Genomic DNA, 27,753 nt, shown 5'->3' on the forward strand with positions numbered 1-27,753 from the left:
CTTGGCCAACCAATGCTCTAATAACCCCGACCTTTATCCCCCCCTAACATCTTTTTGCACCTTTTCATTCCAAACTGGTTTCTGGAGAGATTTCATCCTGGCCGGCACTATTCCAGCCAAGGGGGAGGAGGACTTCCTCACACTGGCAGCTTCTCGGCTCAGTCGCAGGAAACGCGTGATTGTAGCCGCTGTTGGCGTGGCCATGGTTCTGATACTGTTGGTGGCTATTCCTCTGCTTGTTCACACAACCAAAGGTGGCAGTGCTGGGGCTACAGGGAGCCGATATGAAATGCTTGGAAGCTGCAGGATGGTGTGTGATCCGTACGCTACCTCTCAGCCTGGTCAGGAGCTCATAGCTGTTTCTCCACCCCCACAGGAATACTCTGGAAAGAAGATTAGGTCTGGACTTCGAGGACCTCCTGGGAATCCGGGTCCTCCCGGGGAGCGCGGACCCCCGGGGGAGCCGGGGAAACCGGGGCCACAGGGACCCCCTGGTCCTGGTCCTGGGGGGTATTCTCCCTCAATCTACACCCCTAAAATCGCCTTTTACGCAGGGCTACGCAAGCAGCACGAGGGCAGTGAAATACTAAAGTTTGATGATGTGGTGACCAATGTGGGCAACTACTATGAGCCCAGCACCGGCAAGTTCACCTGCCCTCTGCCTGGCATCTATTTTTTCACCTACCATGTACTAATGAGAGGTGGTGATGGGACTAGCATGTGGGCAGACCTGAAGAAGAATGGACTGGTTAGTAAAAGTGTGTGGGCGTGTGCGTGAGTGTGTGTGTGTTAAGCAGAGGCTTAGTCTGTATGTAAATGCCACACAGGAACACACCGCAGATATCTTTTTTTCACTGTTGATGTCCCGTCTCATATTCACCTCTGCAACATTGAGCTTTTCAGATTCAGAGCACAATCCACTTAGCAAGTGGCAACATGACAAACAAAGAATGAAATGGCAACCCTTCTCCTCATTAAGGGGGAGGACATGCTATACGGCCTTAAAATCTCAGCCTTCACATATTTGCATTCCCCCATGTGCCTTGGCTAAATGACAAGTGGCAAAAAAGAACAGTCTAATTAGTGAGAATCCCACACAGAAGCTTGATTATCACCTAAACACAAGTGCAAAAGAGCACAGGAGACATGTCTGTCAGAATGTGGACAGTCGAGTTTGCACCTCGGCTAAGGAAATAATTAATTTAATATCGACAGTCCACTCATCCACTGCCTCATTCCCCAGACACTAATTAAAGACAGAGGTGGTGCTGGGAAGGAGAGGAGTGGAGATCACAGGGATTTCATCTGAGAAGTCCAGATTCAAGAAACATTCTTCCTGTTGCTTTGTACATTCATTCATCCATCAAGGACTCTAAATATAATTAATTTTTGCTCAGACCTTACTTTGCAGACATGAGTTGCAATGGGCATCACCTGATGTACCTACGAACTAAAATATGCAAGAGCAACCCTCGGTTCTTGATTGTGGAAGTTTATTTGACCACAGACATGAAGGTGCATTTAAGGGCTTCCCGTCTAATACGCCGCATTGTCATTCAAGTCATTTTAGTCTGCTAAATAATTCATTCATCTTGGATTAGACGCCCCCTCCCTCAAACGGCAGCTGTACCTTCCTTCCCTAACCTCGTCCTCTCTTGTTCATTGATTCTCCATTAATTATCTTTCACTCAGTTCAATTATTTAACCTTACCCAGGTCCTCGTGACAACCATCGGGTGGCTTCTTTAAACACTTCTGCTAAATAGAGTGCACTCTTAACGGGGACAGACCCAAGTATAACTGCAGCTGGATGAATATGGAGTGCAGATGAAATTCTGCAGAATGCATGGTCATGTTTAAAGCCCACAGGCAGTCGGGGTACGATGCCCGAGGCCAGTCGGTGGCTTGGGCTTAGTAAATGGGGCGTGTGTTTGACAGGTTGCATTCCTGACCACAGAATCAAAGAGACTTGTTTTAACCATTGCCGTAGGTGCTCCAGCTTTATTGGATATTGTCTCTTGCTGTGCCTTTCAAAGGATCACCCACGGCACAATTTGGTGATTTGCATTTTCTAACTGTGTTGTTAAACATTTGCACGTTTAGCAGGTTGGGTCATTTTTATTCAGTGCTCCGTTGAGTTCCCAAGTTTATCCTGAATATTTTCTGCCACAATGAGGACGTGCCGACGTGGGCCGATGACCATGGGCGGGGCGGAGGACGATAGATGACTTAATGGAGGTTTGGAGACAGTGGGCTGGTAGACGAGGCATTTGGGAGGCGTGTGTTGAAGGCCAGGTTGAGATCAGGCAGGATGACCGATGAACACCCACTCAACACGTAGCGGCTTGACAAGTGATCAAGGTTGACCAAAAAAATAAAAAATAGGCGGGGGAGAAGAAAGTTATTTTCTAAAGTCTCTACATGTGTGAGAGGAGTAGCTCAGTGTTTCTTAGTCTCTTCTGAAAATGAATTTAAATCACTTTCAAATCAAATCAAAATTATTTTGTCTGGCATCAGATATTAGCGCAAAAATTATTCAATTGATGAATAATACAAAATTCAAATAGATAAAAAGCTAAAACTGATTTTTTTAAAAAGTATTCACATATTTCATAATTTTAAGAGCTTAACACGGTAAGATGTGTAGCAGCCTGCAGGTCTGGAGGATCTGGTGGATCCGTTAGAATAAACCAGTTCTGGTTATACTGGTTGATATGATGTGATTCTTGATGCTTGTCATAATTTTTTGTAATCTTAATGCTAAGGAAGCAATGAAAATACAAATGTATGTTTTCTCACCTATGCAACACAGGTTTCATAATTCTTACATTCTGTTTAAACAAATCTTTATTCATTATTAAATAATCCAGCCAAGGTCTGGTAAAGATTAACCCTATTAGTATTTCAAATGTAGCCCAGAATAATAAAAAGAAAAACAAATGCAAGTTCAGCACTAAACACCTACATTAGCATAACCACACACACACACTTGATAGACTGCAGTATTTTTTATTTATTTGAACTCTGGATAATCTAATAAGTTTAATAAGTTTAATAAGTTAGGAAACCGATTTGTTGCATAAGAGACATAATAAAGTTTTTCTATGTATGTTGTGGTGCCCCACATGGTGTGGCGCCCTGTGCAGAATGCCATATGACTTACATAAAACACTGCCACTACCTGTGCCAACCCCCTGTTAACCACATCACATGCTCATGACATTTAAGTTGTGATTTTGTGCGGATACTTGTACTGTTAGGAACCATTGCGCTTCTTTCATTTGGTTCCCTATAGATCCAGTATCAAGTTGCTCCCCCTCTCACCATGTAAGACCAGCCTGCTCGATGTAACCTCCACAAATCACTGCACCACAACATTGCTTCAGGGCCAGGGGATTTCTGGTCGAAGGGGGAAATCTTCAACCGCTTCCATGTTTGTAATTGACCTGTGAGCGTCTGATTGACAGAAACATCCTGTTCTCGTCGGGCGTATTAAGAACCCTGTATGTTCTCTGCTCAGCTATAGACAAAGAGGCCGAAGATGATAGATGGGTGTGTTTCATTAGGACATCTAATGGCTCAATATGGATTTCATCTTTCTCCAAATGAATAGCCCTAAATATTTCTCATTGGCCCAACTGATGATATAAATGTGTTTAATTACTCTGCTCCTAATATCCTGTCTTGATATATGACTTGTAAATGACTTAATATTCCAGGTTAGTACCAGATGTTATTAAGACAGTATGTGATCGTGTTGGCATGCTTCTCGAGGCATGAGGAGACGATAATAAGTCATGTGTACCTTCTCAACTGCACATCCCACACTCTCCTCATTAGCTGAGCTGCTAATCCAGTTATTTATAATAATAAAACTCACCTCTGAATATCTATGTTAAACACTCTCAAGGCAAGATGCTATGTAGACAAATAGACACCGGCTCTGCTCTCATTTAATCTCGCCCATGTTTTTTTTCAGCTGTCACAGGTCTCTTTTAATAGCCCTGGTAAAGGTCAAGTTATTTCACACGGTAATGTTAAAATGTCATCACTTGCTGTAATGACCGGTACCTGGATTAACTTTCCCCAGTAAGGAGACATAGTTAGGCTGCAGGTGAAATATAATTAGACTCAAAACAGACAGAGTGTGAGATACAGAGAAGAACTGTGACAAGACAAATGCTGTCTTTTTAGTTCATATACAGGTGCAGCTTAATAAAGCAAAATATTTTAGCAATTCATTTCAAAAAGTAAAATATAAGTTCATTCCTTACAGAGTGATATATTTCAATGGTTCGTTTTGGTTACTTTTATGATTATGGCCTCTGACCAATTAAAACTAACATCTACATCTGCACAATACAACAAATTGCTATTGTCATTGCAATATCAGTGTTTGCAATGTCACAATCTCAAAAGACTGCTTGGATGTCATTGTCCAAGAGATTGTAAATACATTTTTTTAATTACAGATATGTGGCCCCTTGGTGTCCATACGCACAACTAATAAGGTTGTTTGCTGCTAAGATTAGGATGATGGGAGAGGGAGCACAGGGAGGACAAACTAGGGTGAAGGCAAGCAGTACGGATTAATAAAATATTAATATCAACAATATTGCAATGTTGGATTTAAACATAGAAAAGACTGACACAAAAGGTCTCTGTCCGAACATGTTGATGAAAAATTAAGTGGAAGGACAAACTGTGGTAGGAAACAGCACACAAATAAGAGGGATAACTTTTGCTTTGAGGGGATTGTGAATCAAATCTCATTGGAGAGTCTGAAAGAGATTTATGAGGCATGAATTGTTTTGGAGTGAAGCTTTAAGAGCCACCACACACAGACACATCAAAAACATCAAACTGTTTTATTCCTTAACCTAAAGTTTTTCTCTGGTTTACACCTGAAGCATCTTATCCCGGGCAAGGAGAAAAGAAACACTTGATGGCTGCTTAAAGGACCAAAGTCCTCATTAAGAAGAGAGTTAATTATTTCAGTTATTGGAAAATTATGGCTCAGATTATGGCGGAAGAATGGAGAGGGAGAGAAACCAAGTTGCTTGAAGTCCAGTGTGTAAGTTTTACAGTCAGGGATGGCTTGAGGTGCTACATCATCAGTTGCTGTTCTTTGACTGTGTATTATAAGTCGGTGAAGATGTCCACCAGGAAATTATTAGAGCCCTTTATTCTCCTTTAAAGATGCTGATTTCATTTTCCAGCAGGACTTAGTACCTGCTCACACTGTTAAAAGTACAAGTTTCTGTCTCAGTGACCATGTTATCAGGGTGCTTAATTGGTCAGGGAACTTCACTGAGCTAAACTCCACTGAGAATCTATAAATTATTATCAGAAGGAAGATGAAGGGCATAAGATGCAGCCATGTAGATAAGCTGAAAGCTTCTATAAAAGCATCCAGGGCTTCCTAAACAACTCAGCAGAACCAGTGAGCCTGGTCACCTCTGTGCCACCCTATGTTGATACAATAATTAATACAAAAGGATCCCTGCCCCCATTGCACTTTACATATTATGGAAAGTGCATGGACATACATATCAGTAGGCCAAGACTTCTGTATTAATATGAATTTTATTGCTCTTATGGTACAAATTGCTCTGAGAAACTGAAAGTTGGGTTTCCATTAGGTAGAAGGCTTAATCATCAAAACTGACAAAGCTAAACATGTGACTCAGAATAATATATCCTTTTTCATGAAAAGGGTGAAATTAATTTACTTTTTAAAGATATTTAAATTTATTGAAATGCATAAGTATTATGAAAAGTAAGGGAGATTTTTTTCCTAAGATGATAGTGAGATAAAAGTCGCAGACCAATATGTTACTGAATGGCCGTGCAATCCCAGGCACGGTTCAGGGTCCTAAATCGCTTGTCACCTTGTAATCCCAGGGCTCCCAGTGGAGAGGCAAAGCCTATTTAATAAATATTCTATTTCCACAACCTCACCGCAGCCTCTTCCCAAAACTCCTGCTATGTGCTCAGGTCCCTTAGGTAAGTTTAACGGCTACTTTTCTATTGTCTCCACTTTAAGAGGTCAGTATATCACTGCGAATGAACCCTGTCAGTTTTATTACCAGTGGAGCCCAGCACCACGGATAACAACAAGACTTCATACACCCCCGCATCTCCCTGGTCTCACAAAAACAGCCTCGCTTGATCAGTCTGTTACTCCAGGCCCCCCTTTATCAATTTTCTGGCCCGTATTTTTCCCTCAGCCTTCCTCCACCGCTTTACTTTGTCTATTATCCCTGTCTGTGTTTTGCGCAGTGACTCTGCTTGTGGAGGAAACAACACGGCAGCTGCTCCTCGCTCCTCGCTCCTCCACCCTCTTGCTTTTCTCCTTCCTTTCGTCTGTGGCCATCTCCTCCCAGGCGTGTTTACAGGAGGCCCGGTAATGAAAGGGCTAGGAGGAGACAAAGACAGCCACAGGCAAGCCCTGGGGGCCCCTGCCTCATGGCTCACAGCCCTTCCAGCTCCAGGATCAGTGCCATGTGTTGCCTGGTTCACATGGATCAGTCTGCTTCCAGCCGTATCCGTCTCCTCTGTTGGCTTCCTGTCCTAATCCCAGCACATCTCCCACACGACTCTCTGTCTGGTAGCTGCATTAATTGATGGTCAGCGTTACTCCTTCAAACACAGGAAGAGTCAGCTACAACACCAACTCGTCTAACGTATGCTCAAAAAAGCGAAACATCTTTATTGATGAAGATTATATTGATCATTGTAATTAAAAAAAACAACTCTTAGATCATTAAAATCCGAAAGCCCTAGTGGGGCCGAAGGTCTTCGCACATCTATTTTGAGTTGGGCCAAAATAATGAGCATGGTGACATATGCGTGCTGTCGATAAAAAGTCACAACAAGCGGATCGCTGTCAGAAGCAGCCAGAGATGCAAATGTGATATTGACTGTCACTACTTGTGTCAAGCAGGACAATTTAACCTTTACAGATGAATATGTATCCGCGTTGTTGTTTGGGGTATGGTCTCATGGAAACACAAATCTTGCAGCAGTAACAAACATCCACCTATTCTCTGATGATACTTTCTATAAAAGCCGTAAGTTACGGTTGTCCAAATCGCAAGCCATGCAACAGCACATACAGCTGATGCAGAGAGACAGTTTGACATTTTTTAAGGTGAAGATTTTCCTAAAACTGTAAAATGACAAATGATAACTGTGCTCTTTGCTTTCTATTTGATTTTAAATTTAAATATCATCACAACATCCAGCAGCTTTTACTCAAAAGCAGACTTGGGCACACCCATTCATTAACCTTGACTAAATACAGAAAACCTTTCCAAAGAAAGAGTGACTCATACCCTCATGTTGTAGCTCACAATTGACAAAAAATTATTACTACACCAAAAAAATAAGAAAAAAAGACAAAGAAATGTAGGACATTGCATTCTTCCACTTAATAAGGTAAATATGCAGGAGTTTTCTTAGTTTTAAATCGAAAGTGATTTTCACATCTATTTTCTACAAAAACGTGTTTTTCATTAACATTGCCGAGGAAGTGGTGCAAAATGAACTCTATGCTGCCAAGTGTTACTTTTCAATAATGTAATTCCTCTGACTGGATACCCTAGAAATATTTTGTTCTCAAGACGTGTTTCACACGGAAATTTGGTGATGGACAGCATGCATCAATATGTCCTGCATCAATAATCATCATTTTTTACGTAAATATTTGTCCAATACAAATATTGGACAAATATTTGTCCAATATGTGTGAGTGGCATGTGGCCACTCACATGCCACAGTGTCAGAGTGAAGATATTTCATGATGATAGATGTCAGGCCACCAGTTATCCTCAGCCTGCAGGACTAACTGAACTTGATTTATACACAATGAAGACACCAAGGGAGTTATGTGCGGCAGGCAGCATATTAACTGCCCACTGGGCAATGTGTGATGTAGTCAATGTTGCTTTACGCCCATGGCAACATTTCCTGGGGAGCACCATAAGGCAGAAGCAAAGCTAGAACAAACTGTACTTTTATTGACTTTTCCAGATCTTTTTTGCATGTAGCTACACTAACACTGGCCCTTGGTAGGCACATGTTCATAGGTGGTAAATAATTCTGAAGTTGGTACCTGAGTCATAGACTATGATTTAGTGTTGAATTAACAGTGTAAGAGTGAAGAAGTTATTGTTTTTTTTAAAGAGTCTGAACTACATTTGACCATCTCTAGCTTACAAAAGTACATGCTTGGACTGTTCATACTTGAACTGGATATTCTACACTGATCAGATATTCCTAAAATTACTTTGATTGACTATAATGCTTCTGATAAGAATCTTGCATAATAAAAAGTTGTTTTTAAGGTGTTATGTTGTGTGGGTCAGTAGTGGAAAGAGTTTCTTGCCCTGGGCAATATTGAAGAACTACCACTGACTGCCGGAATGTGTGACGGCTGAGTGTCCCTAAATGTCAGCACCAACCTTCACACTTCAGTAGACAGGATGAAGCTCAGATGAAAAGTGGTGAAACCAGCTCAGTTACCTGACAGTATTCAGGACTAAATAGTGATCTATTCATTTTATAATTTGACCTCTTCAATTTGATGCCTAATTGATATCAAAGGTACATTTACAAAAGATATCAGCAAGCTTTAGTTTTACCTTACACACCAAACAACATCAGTTCTGAGAAAATAGTTTAAAATGATCTATTCTGCTTCTGTGGAAAGAAGCATAAACTTGGGAAGCCAGGTGTTTATTTAATGAGTAACTTCTGGGATTCCATTTTTTTAAATAATTTAAAATGGATGGGAAGCAGTAAACATCACGCTGTATGTTGAACGAAGCATCCACAGCCCATATCTCATTTTATATTTCATAATGATCCCAGATTATGTTCAGCCAATAAAGCACAACTTTAGGTTTGATAAATGGTGAGCAGCTCGTCCAGACAGGTACAAAAATGAATTGCTGCAGTGGGGAAGGAGCACATTTATTTTTTAGTTACAGTAATTCAGGCTTTGCTGCTCTGTGACTGACTATTTTCAAATTGATATGTACTCGTTGGGGAGTCCCTGTGACGGGACTGACATGGCGGTAGTTGAATTGCAGATCATATTCTGTGGCTGTCATGGAGATGTGCGTAGCTTGTCTGGCGGCTGACATAGATTGAGTGCTCCCTGTCCAGAATGGACAAAAAGCCAGACACAAGGCCACTGATGGCTGACATATGTCTGATGATTGGAGATGCAACAGCAAAGTTATTGATATTTCTGATTTTTAGAAGGGTGACTATGTCTTGTAAATTTCAAGAACTAAATCTAATTAAACCGAATGAAATAAGTTACTGTGAAAGCAAATATTTTAAACTGAAATGACACATTGTTTCTCTGGGATTATGACACTCCTAACACTTCCTTCGGGTAAAATGTGCCCTATGTATTTTTAAATTCATGCTTTAGCTTTTTTTTTTTTTTAGAGTTAATCAGTATATGTGGCACAACACAATGGTTCATTTTTCAAACTCTCACTTATTAAATGGGAAAGACAAGAGAACATTCAAGACACAACGAGTCCTCTCTTCATATTTATATCAGAACCTAAAAGCATAGTAAAGCAAAACACTTAAAATTTTAAGATTAAATTCTACTCATGCATCAGTGTTGGTCAGATATATCTTACTGAAGCTATGGCCCCAGTCAAGTTTCATGTTTAAATTTCAGCAAAAGATTACCACAATTAACATGAAAGAGCCTAAAGATCCACTTTAAAAGATTACAAAAATGTCTGGCCACTTGAGGGAAAAAAATAAGGGAATGCAGAAAGACTAACTAAAGCATCACACATAGCACTGTTTGTGCAGACAAGACAGTATTATAAAACCAGAAATATTAAAATTGTGCTATAAAATTTACATTTACGAAATGCAGTTTTTACACCGATGTTTCCACCCTGTTACATTGACCTGCTTAAGTCCAGATTTGACAGTCTCTCCACACCTGAGAAGGCTCAGCACTGTTCCATGTTTCCTTAATTTGTGGATATTTGACCCCACTGTGGTGTGCTGGAATCTCACATTAGAAATGTGTTGGTAACCAGACTATCAATGGCTTTTTTCTACCCTTCAGTTTCTGGATCTGTGTTGCATTTGAGATATTCTAGCATATTTTAAGTTGTCAGACAGCTTCAGTCTTGCAGCCCAGAGTTTGGCTATTGAAACTGAACTCAGATTTTCAGAAATATTTGGTTAATCAGTGTTAACTTATGAATTAACAATGTTAGTGCTTTCTACTAGCCTTGGTATCTATTTTCCCTTAATACAGACAACAGTCATTTCGAAACTGCATTTTTGCTTAAGTCATACTATTTAAGTAAAACTATGATAAATGTTTCTTTAGTTCTCTATAAGTCAAGCAATGGCCTATTATTTACATACATATTTAAAAATATGACACCTGACAACAGCATAGCATGTCTGACTTTATTTTTTAGAAAATACGCATAAAATAACATGTATTCAAAACGTGTTTGTTGTTAAACGGAAACTTACTTGAAGCTCTTGCGTCTCTGCACTGAGTAAACCCAATTAAATGTGTTAACAAACAAGTAAAGATCCACTGCTGCTTGGTCAATAAGATCCAACCCGCGGAGCATGCAAATGTGAAACTGTCGACCCCATTCAATATCGTGCCAATCGAGCTGGTCCAGCATCATAAGCAACAGGTCAATATTTGATGTGGATAGTGATGCTGTTTATTGGCCTAGGCTGTTTCCCAACAGACAACCTATTGTCCCCCTGTGAGCAACCTTGTCTCAGAAACCAATCACATGTCCATCCACAGGTCTTATCCCATCCAAATGAAATCAATACACAATTGAGTATCCGTGCTCATCTGTCAGGTCACAGGTCACAGTCCCATCAATCCGCATAACTGTCGTTAGGGCAAGCGATGTCGGACTCGTCAGGCTCTCGTTTGAAGGTTGCAGTAATTGGTTTAAAGGCAGTCTGAAATGAACCGAATGAAGCGCTAGGACAGCTACAAGTGTTCATTTTGCTCTAACTGCCTCTGTGCATGTCCTCCACCAGGTAAGAGCAAGCGCCATCGCTCAAGACGCGGACCAGAATTACGACTACGCCTCAAACAGTGTGATCCTGCATCTGGACGTCGGGGATGAGATTTGCGTGCAGCTGGACGGAGGGAAAGTTCACGGAGGAAACCAGAACAAGTACAGCACCTTCTCTGGCTTCCTTATCTACCCAGACTGAAGCTAAATTTACATTCAGAGGAAGAGAAAAAAAAAACAGAACCATAGAAGAGGTTGACAAGGACATGTACAGTATGGATGCAAATAAATGCACATACAACAATAACCACACACATGCATGTAAGCCAGCACACATGCACACACCTACATTGACGTGTTGTGAGATTACAATGGATTGCAACGCGGCAAATCTGATAGAGTGACAATTAAATCCAGTGGTGAGATACTGAGCCAATGATAATCAGCAACAGCATTTATTGGAACACTTTTTGTGCAAATATAGATATCAGGATATACAGGACAACTTAAAATAACTATTTAACACCGAGGCTCAGAAATATCTAAAGTATTTTAATGTAATCTATATTAACGTACATGGTGAGAATGATGATACAATAAACACCATAAGTTGGATAGTTGAAATGCAATAATGGTGTTGATAAAATGAAACTTTGAGGTGAATGCATATTTAATAATCTCTGATTTCAATAATTTCTGTTTTTATGGTCGGCATCTGCTTCGGAGCATATCACAGCAAAGCCTACCCAGAATGACTTACACTTCTGTTGTAATAAATTAGATCCTTTTGAGATTGGATCTGAGATGAGACAAAACTGATAGAAAAATGTTGTCATAATCATACATGTAACAACAAACAGTGCCCTTCACATTTGCCTCCACTGCTGGTAAAGATGTACAAAACAGTGAAAACACTTCAAAAATAAATTCCTTTGTACTGCAGAAGCAATACATTCATACTGAAATTGTTTTGAAAAAATCTAACCATCAATTTGATTAAATTTATTTAGTGGGGGAAAAAAATCCTTCTTCATTTGAAAATCACTAGAGCTACAATTTCTATAAATTAAATGTTTATGAAATATTTATTTAATGTGTATTTTACATTTAAATTTCTCAAGGTGCAAAGGATCTTCAATTGGTAATCCATAAACATTCTTGTTTCCCCAAGTATATAACCATAACTCATTGCATACCTTTTTCTCTTAGGGATTCTTCCAAGCAGGAAAGAAAAGAAAACATCTTCATAAATCTGAAAATTCAAGAAATGGCTTCTACTCAGTTGCCAAAATAATTAACGGTTTAAGACAACTGAGACTGGAACAAATAAGGCTCTCTGAAATTATGCTTTTGCAATAAAGTAAAATATAGTAACATTTTATATCATTTAAATCATGTATTTGCATACAGCAGTGTGTTAAAAGACACATAGCTCTATTTTCCCTAGTGTCTAAATCAGACTATGCTATTCGTGTTTTAGGTCAGTTAGGATTACCACAATAATGTCTATTTAATGAATGTCATAATGATTAGAGAAATGATTTTCAGAGGATTCATTATCACTTCCTTCTATTTCAGAAGTTTATAGTAAAATTACTATGCATTTAAACATTTTGAGAAAGCTGAAAAGGCTATTGCTCCGAAAGCATCAACAAGGCTAATTGGAAACCTCTAGTTGAAATGCAAGCAAACCTATGGATTTATTTTTGAAACACTACCTCTGTGACATATAGGGGAAAAAAATCAAAACATATCTCCCAAGATATTTGGAAAATATTTACGTACCTCCACAGGTGAGTTATACGCATGTATAAACAGTGTGCAAATATCGAGTCAAGATACAGTTAAAAAAGGAGACGGATTATGTGTAAAATGAGCCTGTTACTCATAAAGGCAGAAAAGAAGAAGTCATAAATCCAAAATCAATGTAAACAGTTATTAGATTTCTGTTTGTCTACATATTGGGTCAAAGAGCTCAATATTTTTAGACCTGTGTCATGTGGTCTGATGAAATAAAAACAAATATTGTATTATGCTTCTGGCAATACTTTGGACAAAAATTTTGTTCAAAAAGAGAACATCATATGGGGGTTTAGCATCATATTGTGTTTTATGACAGGAGGAACTCAATATAAAATTAATACAATATTAGGTAAAAAAAATATTGAAACAGTGTCTCAAGACATTTAAGTCTGAATCCAAACAGGTATCTTAAAATGTACTATTTCGTCCATCGCGAAGCATTTATCTTAGACACACAGAAGATTTGTGTACAAAGCTGAAAAGGTGTTAGAGGGCCTTCAAACCAGACTCGGCTCTGCCAGGATGAAAGTGCCAAACTTCTGAATTTCAAGAAAGTGAAAAAAGATCTTAACTGTACTTGGGTTTTTATCAAGTCAATATAAATGTGTTAATCCTATCTGAGCTAAAACATGATTTTTTTTTTTTTTTTTTTGCTATAACTACATCTTTATCAGGAGTGTCAAAAACTTTAGAGTAGCACCAAAAAGGAAAACCCCAAGAACATATCATGTATTGTGTAAATATCTTTTTTTTTTATTCTTTGCTGAGTACATTATGTGAGTGAGAGTATTTGTATGAGTGAATAAAAGTCACATGTGCAGTGTTTTAAATAGTGTATCAGGCATTACAGATATTTGCAATGACTGTTTTACTTTCATTACATGTAAACACACCAACTTTGGGATGGGCAGTCTGGATTTAGAAGGTTGAGTGACCAATTGCTATTAAACCACCAGTACCAACTCTACCTGTTTCTGCGTGCTGTTTTTAACCTGGCAAAGATCAGCATAGAACACCGACATGCACATTCAACATGGCCACACAACCCTCCAGTCCTCAAGCTCAGTTTTATTTGAGGCGACCATTTGGACTCACTAGTGTCGATCGGGACAGTTGTATGAACCGAGGGCAAAGATCGAAGCTGACTACGGCCTCTGGCTGCTGCAAAATGGATTTTCAATACGTCTCAGGATACAATCTAAGACCCAAACATCAGCACAGCTTTATAGGCCTCAGCCTGTCGTGCATCCCGGATCAACAAAGTCCAGACCATTGATACTTTTTAAAGGTAACACTACATAGAGATCAATTTTACAAACAAATTGGTTCAGTGTTCGATAAGCCTGGAAATTTATTACAATTACTGTAAAAAAGAAAGAAAGAAAAAGACACAGGAGGAATAAAACCATGGAGTGGGTTATATTTTGTCAGGTTTGTTCATTGACAATTTTGTATTTAATTTATAAATGTTGTGTGTGTTCGTCTCACTCTCTTTTGTACACAAGCACAAAATATCTTCTTCAGCATCTTCACTGTGTGACTAAGCCCTCCATACATTGAAAAAAATCATAAATAAGTAATGCAGAAAAAAAACCGGATGTATTTGCAACTATTACAGTGACATTTTTAACTGCCTCAAAAAATAAGAAGTATCTTTAAAATATTCAAGTTGACATTATTTTCTATTTGGTTGTTAACCTGCCAGCTAAGCTTTTTGCCAGCTTTTTTTTATTTTTAAATTAACTAATTTATTGTAGCCAAGCGAGTTTTTGATTGGCAAGTTTGGTTATGATTGTAATAAAAGAAAAACAATACAAAAAAGTTCAAAGAAAGTATGACTTTTTTTAAAGTCATATTTAGTTCAATTAGTCCACACTTTTAACAGGGAAAAGAAACATCAGATAATTCTGAGTAATACATCATTCAGTAACATTTACGTTTGTAAAGTCTTGCACCGATTCCTTGTAGTGCTGAAATAAATTCCTTTACATTTTTAAAACAGTTTAAACAATGCGATGAAATTTAAATCACACCTGTCATCAAATAACTGAGTCAAATCCACAACGCCTCACAGATTCGTCTGTGTGTTTATAGAGAAATGAACCCACATCATCCGCTTAAAATCAGGCAGAATGCTCAAGTATTTATATATATAAAGGAATTTCATAAAAAAAAAAAAATCTAATTAGAGTAGAATTGGTGTCATTCCTGAAGTGAAGGATTTGGGAGAATCTGTTGTTTCTGAGCGGGAAAGAAAAAAAAACAAAACAAAAAAGAAAAACGAAGAAGGATGAAGGCACACCAAGCCTGGGCCCAGCCCACGGCTTTCTCTCCTGGCAGATTCCAGTTGAAAGTTAATTGGACGGGGAGAGGTCTGAGACGGGCTGCGCCGAGGCCCATTAGTGATTCCCCTGTCGAATGCAGAGCCACGAGGATCACAGACTCACAAATAGGAGGATTAAAATAATCAATAGCCTTGACTTCTATCGACCACACACACACACACACACACACAGTAATTAGTAGAGAACCTATTCAGTGGTGGACTATGACACCCTCCCAAACCTTAAGCACCCCACAACCTCACACACAATCTCCACTGTTTGACAGCGGTGGTGCCTAATGAGGGAAAATAGTTGTGACTGCTTGAGAAGAAAATGCAGGAAAAGGTCATGAAACCACTGAACAACCTTTTACTGCTTATGTTAGCACCTTTGTATCCAAGAAAATAAAATTATGAAAAAAAAAATCAAATCCTGTAACGTAACTTTGCTTATGTTTTAGCATTCATTGCAAACAATAGACTAGAAATGGGGAGCCAACAATCGCTACACACAGTCTTACATTTAGCTCAACACAGACCTGATCACAACTGTATATAAACAGTGTAGTATGTTATGGTTCTTGCTTTAACACTGAGACTAAATCAAAGTAACAACACTGCCCTCTTGTGTGACATGAGAAAACTGCAAAAAAAAAACAGACATTTCTGTCCAAGATATTTTACACACAACTGCTTCACATACTCTCACCGGCCACTTAACAAATTCACCTTGCTAGGACTGACTTAGATCCTCCTTAACTTGCAGAATTACATGAGCTCTCACACACAGTGAGAATTCATACAATATGTGATAAATATTCAGAGCTTTTTCCTCCATACCGTACATTACACATCTGTTAAATTGAAGTTTCGACCATTTGGTCAGTGTATTTAAGTATATTCAGCCAACCTGAACATACAAAAATAAATAAAATCCACTTAGACACAAAAGCATTTCAGGAAAACACATTTATTTAAATGCAGCAACAAATTTTGGGCCAAATTTATAACATGGGGAATGCTTTGAAATGTTTCCAACTACAGCCTTTGATATTTTTATGAATCAATCTGGGACATTTAATCCAAAGCAAGTCATAGAAATATGTATATACGATATATATTATTGTCTTGCCCAATTTTAGTTACATCATTACAGCTTATGGTGCATTTCGAAATGTTACAAACTATGCAAGCACAAATAATCCTCAATGAATACAAGGTTTATACATGTGAACAGATCTAAAAATGGTGCTTTATGGTCTTTTCTAGGGAATGTAAAGGCACTTCTTAAATTAAAACTGTAAAATAAACTCATGTAAAAGGTTGGGGTGAGCTGGCAAAGCTAAATGGAAATATATAGGAATGTGATTCTGCGAAAATGAAAAAAAAAAAAAAAAAAAAGACTGTGACGCTCTTTATCCGTTCATTACCATCCGGACGAGTTCTGAAACAGAGAAAGAGAGAGAAAGAGAAAAAAAGAGAGTTAGTTTTCTCACTAAAAACTTGGAGATCTGCTCCAATTACAGCATGCAGGACCAAGAGCTGCTCTTCTTGAAGATGCTGCATTTGGAGGCAGATCTCCCATATTCACCTCATCTAGAGCCAGGAAAAGGGGGTCAATTGAAGATGACAGAAGGGGAAAAAGGTGAGGTAATTATTTCTATCTCCTATTCAGCCAAAGCTATTGGTCCTCTAAGATCCACAGAAAGTTGGTTAAAGAAGCTGTCCTCGCTGTTTGCCTTCCTCTAGCTGAGAAGCAGAAAAAAAGGGGAGAAGATCAGGGGAGCTATAGTCCAGTCAGAGCAGCCAGCTACAAATTCAGTTTCCATCAGTAAATAAGAGAGAACAGTCAGCATAAGAGCAACTCCATTACACTCTCTGGTTAGTAAAACAAAAAAAGGGACTGGTCCACTCTCCTGAATCTGGTGGTTATGATATACATAATGTAATGCAAATGTAAGAGGACAGCAGTTAGATAGATCTAACTCCTTTAAAACCAATAAAAGGAAGAAAAAAAAGCACCACCTTTAAAAAGCCCCATTAACATGCAAATGAAATTAGCAGCGCTGTCTAATAACACCACACTCAAAAGTGACCACCAGGCTTTCCCTGAATGAGACCAGTCTCTTCCCATTCTGTCCACCATATCTCCATACAACCTGTGGAGGAGCCATAGACACATGCAGAGGAGCATGCTGCAGCCAGGGGCCAAGGCAGAAGGCTGCAGGAGCAAAACAGAGCGGCAGAGAGGCTATATGCTTAAAAGCCTCACGTCTGCAGGGGGAGAGAGACCACCAGGCTTTCCTGCGCAGCCTACTAATGATGTCTACCTTTCAATAGGCAATCGTTTGTTAGCCAGTATGAACTATGTAATGAGAAAAACACACTAGTGTTTAGGAACTAAGTAGCAGGAAAGCCTGGAGGTGCCATCCCCCGGGTTTGGACAATGCCCGTACCGGCCCTCAGCCTGACATGATGTGACGAACAAATGCTGTGGAGGAAGAACATTTAACAAATTGTCAGTAATTAACTTCTGATCATAGCTTCTTAAAGAGCTTGATTAAAACGGATAAAGACACAACCAAATGATATGAACCATCCAGAGATGGGATGTTAAATATCGCTTGTCGTTTACAACAAAAAAGTTTGCATTTCTTGTGATCCACTTTTACATTTTTTTGTTCAGAAAGACTTGAGGCAAATTCAAACTTCACACTATGAAACATTCAGACAGTGCTCCCAAATCTGTGGTCAATTATATAGTGCTTGAATAGAAATCAGGCTCAATCTATCACTAACTACAGTTTTTCCTTGGCAAGTTTATCAAATAAACAAACAGTCTTAACTAATTTCAAATAACATTAACCACAAAAGTCAAAAAAATAAATAAACTGTAGATTGTAATCCAAGAAACATGCAATTTGCTGATGCAAAAGAGCTTTTTGGCTTTGATGCCTTTAATGAACAAAGGAAAAAAAAAAATCTGATTTCTAATTTGATGTGCTGATCAAACAACATTTGGTTTTTATCACTTCAGTCATGTTAAAAGTCAGGTTTTCTCTGTGGATCAGAGGAAATGCAGACTTTAGTGCTAAACATGTTTGTACTTAATTAACCTAGCATTAAAAACTGATACCTACAAGCAAACAGTGCTGTGCATTAAGAACATTTCCATATTATAAAAAGCTGGATTAAATGAAGCGGCTCCACTTCAGACTTATTGGAAGCAGTAGTTACTTTTAACATGAGTCTGTTTTCTCCTCACCTTCATAATTGATGCATCCATTTGCATCTTCATGTCCAGCCAGCAGTGTCTCCACTTCCTCTTCTGACATTTTCTCACCTGATGAACCAAAACGATGCACATTTTAATGTGACAAATAATAATTTATGTTTCACTTTCATCGTCTTTCGGTTTGTAAAGTGATGTGTAATTAGAGATAAAAACGTCACATACCTAACGTGGTGAGCACATGACGTAGTTCTGCTCCCATTACTGTGCCGTTGCCTTCCTTGTCAAAAACACGGAGTCCTTCCACAAAATCCTCCATGGAGCCCTGATCTTTGTTTTTGGCGATGGCCTGGAACATGGGCAGGAACTGCTCAAAGTCGAGCATCTTGGTATTCATCTCTGCAAAATGAGAAAAAGCCTAGAAATGAGACACATCAGGCTGAAGGGATTAAAAGTCTTACATTACAGGAAATTTATTTTTTCTCAGTCAAGACTTGAGGTTGAATCTGCATAATATTTGGAGCGATCTGAACGTGTGGGTAATGTTTTATTGTTAAATGGATCAGCGGAGAAGTTAATATTAACATAACAGCTGCTTATAAAGTCAAAGGTATTATACGGCAACAGATGCTGCGACATACCTTTGGTATTATGTTGCCGTTTTCTCTCAGTGAGGACAGATACATCAGTCATCTCAAAACTGAACATTCTGCACAACAAAACTTTAATGCTAATGTGAGCTTCTAAAGACTCTTCTCCTTACACCACTGACAAAGCTGATACAACCCACAAAAATGGGGTTTATATCCCTTTAAGCCTCCAAGTTTGTGACTTTTCTCTCACCCTCAGATTTGGGGTTGCCCAGCACTTTAAGCACCTCAGCGTTGACAGGGTTCTGTCCCAAGGCCCGCATCACGTCGCCACACTGGCTGTAGCTGATCTTCCCATCTCCTGTCCTGTCGAACAGCAGGAACGCCTCCTTAAACTCTGCGGCACACACAGACATGAAGCCAGTTAGCCAAAGAGCTGAATATTACAAATTAGCTGATGCATATAGAGAGAAGTGATGCACAGACAGGATGTGGACAACAAAGATTACAACATGGGCTGAGAATAAGAAGGCGCCCAAGCAGACTTGAAAAATGTCAGATTATCACAAATAAGAACACTTCCATCTTATGGGGATTTTACTTGGAGAGTACAGATTTTGGAAAAAAAAAAAGTGTGATTAAAATTTGTATCTATGGTTAAATGTATTACTACAACGAATGAAAGCAACATCCTGTTCTCTGAGCTCAGCATGATGACGAGGCAACCGACTTTGTTGGTTCCTCAATTCACCAAAATATTTACGTTAGTGATCTGGTCACAAGCACTCAATATTTCAACTTCATTAATAGGAAGCTACCTAATATGTAATTTTTACATTAATGCACCACATGCTCTGTGAGTTTCTCCATCTTTTGAATATGCATGTGTCAATAGAACAAATTTACCAAACATGTATGTCAATAGTCACCTGAAGGCTCAGGTTTTTCCAAACAGTTGACCAACGCTTTGCCTTACAGAAGTATTCAAACTTCCTTAAATTTTTACCGTTTTGCTATGTTAGAGCTACGCACTTCAACACAAAGCAGTACACAGTTATGAAGTGGGAGGAAAAAGAAATGGGGGTTTAAAATGTTTATAGAAAGAGTGTGATCTGCATTTGCACTCAAGCCCTTTTTTATGTAGAACTAAGTTTTGTTGCAGTGACATGTTTTTTTTTTTAAAAGATTCTTCTTTACCAGCTTTCTGATAAGTAAATTACTAAGCAAACTATATGTACAGAAATAATTGTAAGACCATTTATTCTGCTAAATAGCTCAGTCTTCATAAGACTGGATTCAGTGAATCTGAACAGCAATGTTCAAGTCTTTCACAGATTCTCGTTTGGATTCAAGTCTAGACTTTGGACCGTTTTAAAAAACAAATACGCTTTGGTCAAAAGGGTCAGCAACTTATTCAATTTAAAGAGCCACTTTTATCACTGGAACAACAAAATAAAATTTCTCCACGGCTGCAAACAAAAATTGATTTTATAAATCAGTGTTAAATATTAGTTTATTATTTTTGAAAGCTAGAGAGATTACACTAAAATTTATTAAAAATAATCATCTAACATTTACAAAGGCAAAATCAAACATCTTTTCTTTTTAGAATATCAGCTGAATGAGATGAAGATATTCAGCCCACTTAAAAATGTATAACATAGTTGGAGGTTAAAACATTGTTTTTAAAAGTCTTTACCATTGGTGCCATTTGTAGTTGACATTCTATGCAGATTTTGCATAAAAACAGAGAACCACCGCTCCAACCACATTTCCTTACTTCTTTTAAAATTAAAAACAAAAAAAACAACTGGTTTTGTCAGAGCCACAACACCACAAAATACTTAATGACATCTACCCCCCCCCAAAAAAAACATGTTTTCTGAAAGTTACATATTAATAAACTGAAACAATTTCATTTAGGTTTAATAGGAGTTTGGTTGTCTTTATCAACTGTAAATGAGAGCACTGCCCTACCCTATCATCTGCAGTCTTAGTAAAGATAAAACGATAACATAGGCTGCTCAGACCCAGACATCAGCGAGACACAGAGTCAGATTACACAATATCCGTGCAGAAGGGTGTTCCTACTGTTCTGAAGCAAAGCATTCACTAAAAAAGCCCTGGGACTGTTATGGAGTTTTTTCCTGTTCTGAGGAATGTCTCTCTTCCCCTCTGGCCTGTTAGCACAATTCCCAGCACCATATTTGGTGTGAGAGGAGTGGAGAAAAGTAGGTGGAGAGTGAGAGTGGCTATGGCCTATTATGTCAAGGGAAGATTAAACAAACTAGTGTTGGGACAAGACCCGTCCACTGCTTTTCTCCCACACCAAACATGGACACACACTGGAGATGAGCAACTCGGATCATTTCAGACGAAACGAGGTTAATGGCAGCCTGAAGAAACAAAACCAATGGGACGAGATGCGAGCTTAAGATGTCTGGCTTTGCAAACAAAACATCTGAATACAAAAACAGTACAACACACGTCAAGCCTGGTAAGGATTATAACTATGTTCATTATTATGAAGCTGGACAACAATGCAAAACAAGTTTGGCTCCAAAAACTGACATGCAGATCACACCCTAAACACTTTGAACAGCCTCTGCGTTTTGAGCAAGGCGGAGGTTCTTCCCTCACTTACCATGAATCTGGTCCAGGTTAAATTCAATCTGGAAAGGACAAGCAGTTGCAAGTGGGGGAAAAAAGTGATGAAATAGTTCACAAACAGAGAAAGAAAACCCTAAACCCAGGATTACTGCAACAAGCGGGTATAGAGCAGACCGACAATAGTGATAAAGAGATAAGGGTCAGGAATGAAGGAGCGCCCAACAAGCAGGAGAAAAATGGAGATGTTCCCACAAGGCAGACTCTCACATGCGTAAATAAAAGCAACACTTACCGAGGATTTGATCTTCCGAGAAGTCAGACTGTTCAGGAAGAAATTAGGCGAGAGGAAATGGTTTTAAGGCGTTCTGGCTGGTGAACATATTTAACAGGTATTGCGATAGAATCAAAAGGTAAACCCTCCAACTACATAGCATTCAGAAAATGTATCACACACGCAGGCAGTTAAGTAATAAAATGAGGTAATCGTATAACTGATCATTTGAAGCTAAAGCTAGCTCAACAAAAAGTTGTACTTCCGCTTGGGACAGGCTAACCAGTTCACATCTTTAGACTCTGTTAACCGCGCTGCGGAACTAGCCTCTCCTTTATTAAACGCTTACATTTAGATGCACGACTCTATTACAGCCAATAAGTCCAGTGAAATGGACAAAAACCCACCATTTCTTTGCTGGCTGAGGTGTGTCCCAGGCGACGGAAACCCAAAGAATGTGACGGCTCGATTACAAGCGCGGAGGGAGAAAAGCCTCCACTGCGTCACGACGCAGAGCAGGGACGAGGTGACGTCACCGCACAACTGCAGCACTCCTTATATAGAAACAAAAAGCTGTACACAAACCACAAAGGACCGATGCTGAATCTCAAATATATTTCCATTTTGAGCTCCCATAAAATATAGATTTCCATTTTCTGCTGAGATATGTTATGCTAAATGAATTTTTAGATGATTAAACATTCGCTGGACCGCTTCTCATTTCTATCCCTACTACTGAAAACTTAGTCTGGGAATTTCTATCACTCCTCGATAATAAATAAAAAAAAAACAGATGTAAAAACCATTTCAAAAACTTTTCTTTTTCTAAAACAACAATTTTTCAATGTGTCGCTGACTTTTAAAAAAATAATTATTTAATTTTTGTAGTCTCTTATTACTTGCTTTTTGAAAAACAATATTGCAAATCATGGTACTTGCTTATTAGCCTTGTGCTGTCATGATGTTGTTTGTCCCAATTTTTTTGTATTTTTTATTCAACACTGGAGAAAATCTTAATACAGTGCTAAAACCTTTTAACTGGAGTTGCAGTTCAATCGTAACTGAGCTGTAAGTTGAGCTTCAAAACACAAGAAGATAAAACAAGTGGATAAATGTTTGAAAACTAAACTGAATATAAGCATATAGTGTTAATCAGATAATCAGAAGTTTAAGAATATTTGCCAAACAAACTTCGAAACAGAACTAGAAATCTTAAGAAAGGGATGAAGGGAAATTTGTTTAGATATGATGTCAGCGTTTTCAGTGGACTGATAAGAATATTATACCATGTGGTGGAGTGCAACAATGGTCTAGAATTGATGGCCATCTTTGAAAACCTTGCTGGCTGTACATTTATAAAACATTTTCTATGAAATTTAGATCAGGAAAGCAAGCTGCATGGTTCAAAACAGAGATTTAGAGCAAACTCAGAGCAACAACACCCTGTTAATTTCCACTTGGTTTATGATAAACATGTCTCTATGCTGCACGGTGCTGGCTGTATGCAAGACACTCCACCTCCAACTCAAGCACATTACCAATTTCAGGAGCAAGTCTCTGCGCATGGCCTATACGCTACACGCAATCAAGGGTAATCTTTGAATTCCAAACGTACAAACCACCCAAAAACATAGCAATTAAGGAAAGTAGACTTGAAAAACATACATCTTTCCAGGGTAGTTTAAATTTATTATTGTTATTCTTCTTATTATTGAAGTTTTGGAATTTTCTTGATTTTTCTCTAGTGGGGAGTTTGACCACAACTAAGAACCAGAATGACTTTGATTTGGGTATTAGCATTGAGTATATGTGGACATGCATTAATAATGTACCTGAGGTCAGTGAGATCATAGACTGAGGATGCATGTCTTAAGAGCCTGCCAATACAGTCCACTTTCCAGTCATCTGTGATCCCACTGTGGACATGCATGGCTTACGTACTGTCATGTGCTAAATGAGACATTCACTTCACAAAGCCATGCAATGCAACGTAACACACAAAGTTCCTGAGGGGGGCAGCAAAGCTATACTGTTAGGCAAATTCAGACACATTACCAAAACTCAATGTGAGGCATTATTAGTTTGTGAAAACACATTCACTTAACTACGGCCTTTGCTTAATACATTGTTTATCCGCCTTAAAAATGATGATGCAAGCTTAGCATCTTATCTTTAGACAGTTTGGCCCATTCTTCTTTGCAGTACTTCTCAAGCTCCATCAGTTTGGATGGAGATATCTGTATGGTCATTTTCAGATCTCTCCAGAGATGTTTATACAGATTCAGGCCTGGATTCTGGGTTGGCCACTCCAGGATAAATCTTTACTGCAAACACATTTTGTATAAGGAATAATATCAGTTCCATTTTTACAGAACTAACTCTGGGTGTCCTTTACTATTTTAATTGTTAAATTACTTAAAAGTGTATTATTTTTTTACATTTTCTGCTAGTCTATTGCTTAGTGGCTTTAGAAAGTAGGCCACTGAATCTCTTTAAAAAGAAAATAGCTCACTCTGTTGCTCTCCTTCCCCAAGGAGGTTGACTGACTGACAGCCAGCACTCAGTGCCCCATTTTGTTCCTCAACTTAGATTATCTATAAATCAAAATTAAATATGATCAGAATAGGGCATATCCTCTATAATAGAGAGCGATCTAGCAAATGACTGCATACATGTTAATTTAAAATTCTTTGGTGTTATTGTAGGTTATTCTTCTTTACTACCTCAAAAAAAATAATAATTATCTAACAGAGTATATATGCCATGATCGAAATGAGGTCTGAGAAGATAGGAACAAATGTTCACACTTAATAAATGCCCCACACAGGCTTTGTCGCCTAGACATTCAGGAATCACTCACCTCCATGGTGCTGGGGTCGAATGGTGAATCGGAAGGACGCAGCATCCTTGGCTTCTGCTCTGAAATTGGTTTCGGAGCTGCAGGTGTTGCTGGCAGACAGGGAAAAGGCGGACCAAGTCGTGCTTCAGCCACTGGTGAAGGAGTCTTCTTAATGGAGGGTTCTCTTTTAGGAGCCATTCCCGACATCTAAGACAACCTGAACTTAGTGAGAGTTTGCAGTAAAAGCTGCTGGTGTGGCTGCTGTTAAAGGAATACAGAGCTGTGAAGTAAAGTGTGCCAGCTGGGTGAATCCCATGGAGCAGAGGAGGAGGCGAGCAGTGGTGTGATGCTGATGATGCTCAGGGACGAAAGTAGGTAAATGGTGAAGAGGTGGATGTACGGAACAACATGAGTAGAAATGAGAAGCAACATGTAAGAGGAGTGGGATGAAAGCAAGTGCGGAATATGAAAAAGGTGACATATATTTAGAAATAAGCTTGGCTGTGCTGACTCTAAGAACATGCTTTTATTTGGGTCAGAGATGTAAGAGATGTAAACTCGGGTTTTATTCAGAGGGTGTGTTAGGAAGGGTGAATATGATTTTGTTTTTATGACAGTACTGCTAATGCAAGTGCGATATGCACAAAGTCAAAACTTGAGAAGTTAACAATACACAATCACACACAGATGTACATAGTTTTTGAATTAATTCCTATTAAATATGCCTTATCAGAAATAGAAATTAGGATTTATTTATTTAATCGATTCTACAAGAACATTTGAAGCAGTTGTACAGGAAAAATCAGAGCAAAGTAACACAATGAGAAAATAGAGTTATCACTAGATGTCGCTAAAACGCAACCTGATGGAGCTCTCAGCGCAACTTTGCTTCTAAACATAGGAAATAGTAACATATTAGCAGTAATCTATCTATCTATCTATCTATCTATCTATCTATCTATCTATCTATCTATCTATCTATCTATCTATCTATCTATCTATCTATCTATCTATCTATCTATCTATCTATCTATCTATCTATCTATCTATCTATCTATCTATCTATCTATCTATCTATCTATCTATCTATCTATCTATCTATCTATCTATCTATCTGTGCAAATTAGAAAACAGATTTACAACTTTTGGCATCACTCCTTGGGATTATCCAATAATCGCTAATGCTCCCTCTTCCTCAGACTTTGGGCACAATTAATCGCGCGCTCAATGGGCCTTGAAATCACCGTTTAGGCGTCTCGTGCATCAAAACAATGGCGATGTAAGACCCTCGCTGTGAGCCCAACGGCGCTTCTGTGGCTTTAATGGTGCTCCAAACAAACTGAAACCAAAGTGTAATAAAATGGTTATATTACACTATATAAATATATATGTATTTATTTATACATATATATTTGTCAGATTTCTGATTTGTTGATGTATGCTGGCGTATATTGTCTCACCAGCTGATTGTTGATGAGTCTGCCGGGCAGACAGCTCACTGTCAAACGGTTTAAGAAGATTAGCATGGCCTCGTGTTTTCTTCATCATTTCCAACAATAATCCACCCCAACAGGCCAATAGTAACCACTGCTATATCAGCTTCAGGGAAGATTATCGCCATTATGCTTATATATTATAACTGGAAAAATTAAAATATCATCTTCTTGCTTTTTTCCAGATGTTTGTAAATCGATGTGTAAAATGTATTTTCCAAACAATCAGACCTTTAATTGTAAACATTACAAATTGTCTTGGGGTTTGAGGTGAACTGCTATGTACAGGTATCCTTTTCAGTCAGACCAAGAAGCTCAAGAGCTTTACCAAGTACACATTTAATATTTAGATTTTTGACAACATTATAAAATAGCCAAAGATTTATATGAGGAAAAGCAATGACTTGTTTATTCAACACTGAATAAATTAACTTCTGAAAACCATACTATAGACTACACATATTCTTTCCAGCTCCATTTTAAAGTAAATCCCTGTCATTATCATTATTACTTTTATTATAAAAACCCAAATTTCTAGTCATATAGCAGTACCAGATAAGAATTTAACCACTCTGCTTATCTTAGAAAAAAGAATCACATTTGATCATGAATAAGAATGTCCTTCTTCATCAGCGCTAAAACATAACAATAATATTTTGTTGTTGTCCTGGTGCTTTTGGAAACCAAAGATTTAATGTTTGTCCAAACAATCAGACATTTAATTATATATAAAAAAGGGAAGGTTGATCAATTTTCTCTATTTTCTTCCTCCAGATAAGGATTGTGAAAGCAGATTAAATTACTATAACTTAAAGGAAATGCTTTAACAGATTCTCCAAGGTGCCCCAACTGACTAATGAAATTATTGCACTGTTCCCTCTTAATGTCATTCAAAGTCCCTCCCTGCATCAGCAAATCTCCACACCACCTGATTTATTTTTAATGATATTACACCCTCAGTCGACTGTGTCATGGTAATAATCAGGGTGCTGCAGCTGCCTCTAGATCACATTAGCCAGCCTTAATATTGACAGTGCTGGGCCCAAGACACAAAGAGGTTACAGGGAGAGAGAGCTTAAAGAAGGTTAGCCATGGGTTTTCTGCGGGAGGCAGAGGAGATGGAGGCCGGTGATCCTCCAGTTCACTATGCCCTGGAGGACTGACACCATCATTATGCAGCTTTTCTTATAGTTCTGTGGTGCTTTAAATTCATCAGTGCCAGAAGTAGACCCCACCTTTCCTAAAGACATCAAAGACAATCTGATGGCAACGTTACTCCCAGCATTTCTTTCTCTGGGTGCTGTGACCGGCCAAGACAGCTGCACCCTGAGTTGATTCCTCCTGTGAAGAGATATTTGGACGAGGCTCAGAGGTAACAGCTGTGCAGGGATAACTTTGCAGCAGGATTACAGAGAAACTCATTCTCTACAAATACAGTTTCTTTTACGAACAACATCATTATCTTATTAATGATTTATAATTAGGTTGATCTGTTGATATATATAATTTTTTTAATGCTCTAGAATAAACACACTTTTCTGTTAT

The 27,753-nt window shown here is 38.5% G+C and overlaps 2 protein-coding genes across 6 annotated transcripts; one reads left to right on the forward strand and one right to left on the reverse strand.

The window, feature by feature from the left end:
- On the forward strand, window positions 1–16,564 carry c1ql4a (complement component 1, q subcomponent-like 4). Its single transcript, XM_028016280.1, has 2 exons — window positions 1–748; window positions 11,070–16,564. The coding sequence occupies exons 1-2, from the start codon at window positions 203–205 to the stop codon at window positions 11,247–11,249; spliced, it is 726 nt and encodes a 241-aa protein (XP_027872081.1). The 5' UTR covers window positions 1–202; the 3' UTR covers window positions 11,250–16,564.
- On the reverse strand, window positions 16,128–24,937 carry zgc:153867 (myosin light polypeptide 6). Of its 5 annotated transcripts, none has more exons than XR_003595342.1 (7): window positions 24,737–24,937; window positions 21,640–21,667; window positions 19,249–19,392; window positions 18,631–18,804; window positions 18,439–18,516; window positions 17,561–17,664; window positions 16,128–16,617 (listed from the first exon to the last, which is right to left on the reverse strand). XR_003595342.1 is itself a non-coding variant. In XM_028016239.1 (7 exons), the coding sequence occupies exons 1-6, from the start codon at window positions 24,920–24,922 to the stop codon at window positions 17,636–17,638; spliced, it is 639 nt and encodes a 212-aa protein (XP_027872040.1). In that variant the 5' UTR covers window positions 24,923–24,937; the 3' UTR covers window positions 16,128–16,617; window positions 17,630–17,635. The 5 variants fall into 5 exon arrangements, 4 of the variants coding, with proteins under 4 accessions (XP_027872040.1, XP_027872060.1, XP_027872051.1 ...); XM_028016239.1 differs by having other exon boundaries at window positions 17,630–17,664; XM_028016259.1 differs by lacking the exons at window positions 21,640–21,667; window positions 24,737–24,937 and adding exons at window positions 21,898–21,925; window positions 22,284–22,413 and having other exon boundaries at window positions 17,630–17,664.
- Between the last annotated feature and the right edge of the window lie 2,816 nt (window positions 24,938–27,753).

Source organism: Xiphophorus couchianus, chromosome 1 (genome assembly GCF_001444195.1).
Source record: "Xiphophorus couchianus chromosome 1, X_couchianus-1.0, whole genome shotgun sequence".
NCBI lineage: Eukaryota > Metazoa > Chordata > Actinopteri > Cyprinodontiformes > Poeciliidae > Xiphophorus > Xiphophorus couchianus.

Excerpts from the sequence above, each read along its gene's own strand:
- c1ql4a (XM_028016280.1), top strand. The coding sequence starts at position 203 with ATGGTTCTGATACTGTTGGTGGCTATTCCTCTGCTTGTTCACACAACC. Across the intron at positions 749-11,069 it reads ACCTGAAGAAGAATGGACTG|GTAAGAGCAAGCGCCATCGC; the intron begins GTTAGTAAAAGT and ends GTCCTCCACCAG.
- zgc:153867 (XM_028016239.1), bottom strand. The coding sequence starts at position 24,922 with ATGTCGGGAATGGCTCCTAAAAGAGAACCCTCCATTAAGAAGACTCCT. Across the intron at positions 19,393-21,639 it reads TAACCTGGACCAGATTCATG|AGTTTAAGGAGGCGTTCCTG; the intron begins GTAAGTGAGGGA and ends TGTGTGCCGCAG. Across the intron at positions 18,805-19,248 it reads GGGCAACCCCAAATCTGAGG|AGATGAATACCAAGATGCTC; the intron begins GTGAGAGAAAAG and ends CTCATTTTGCAG.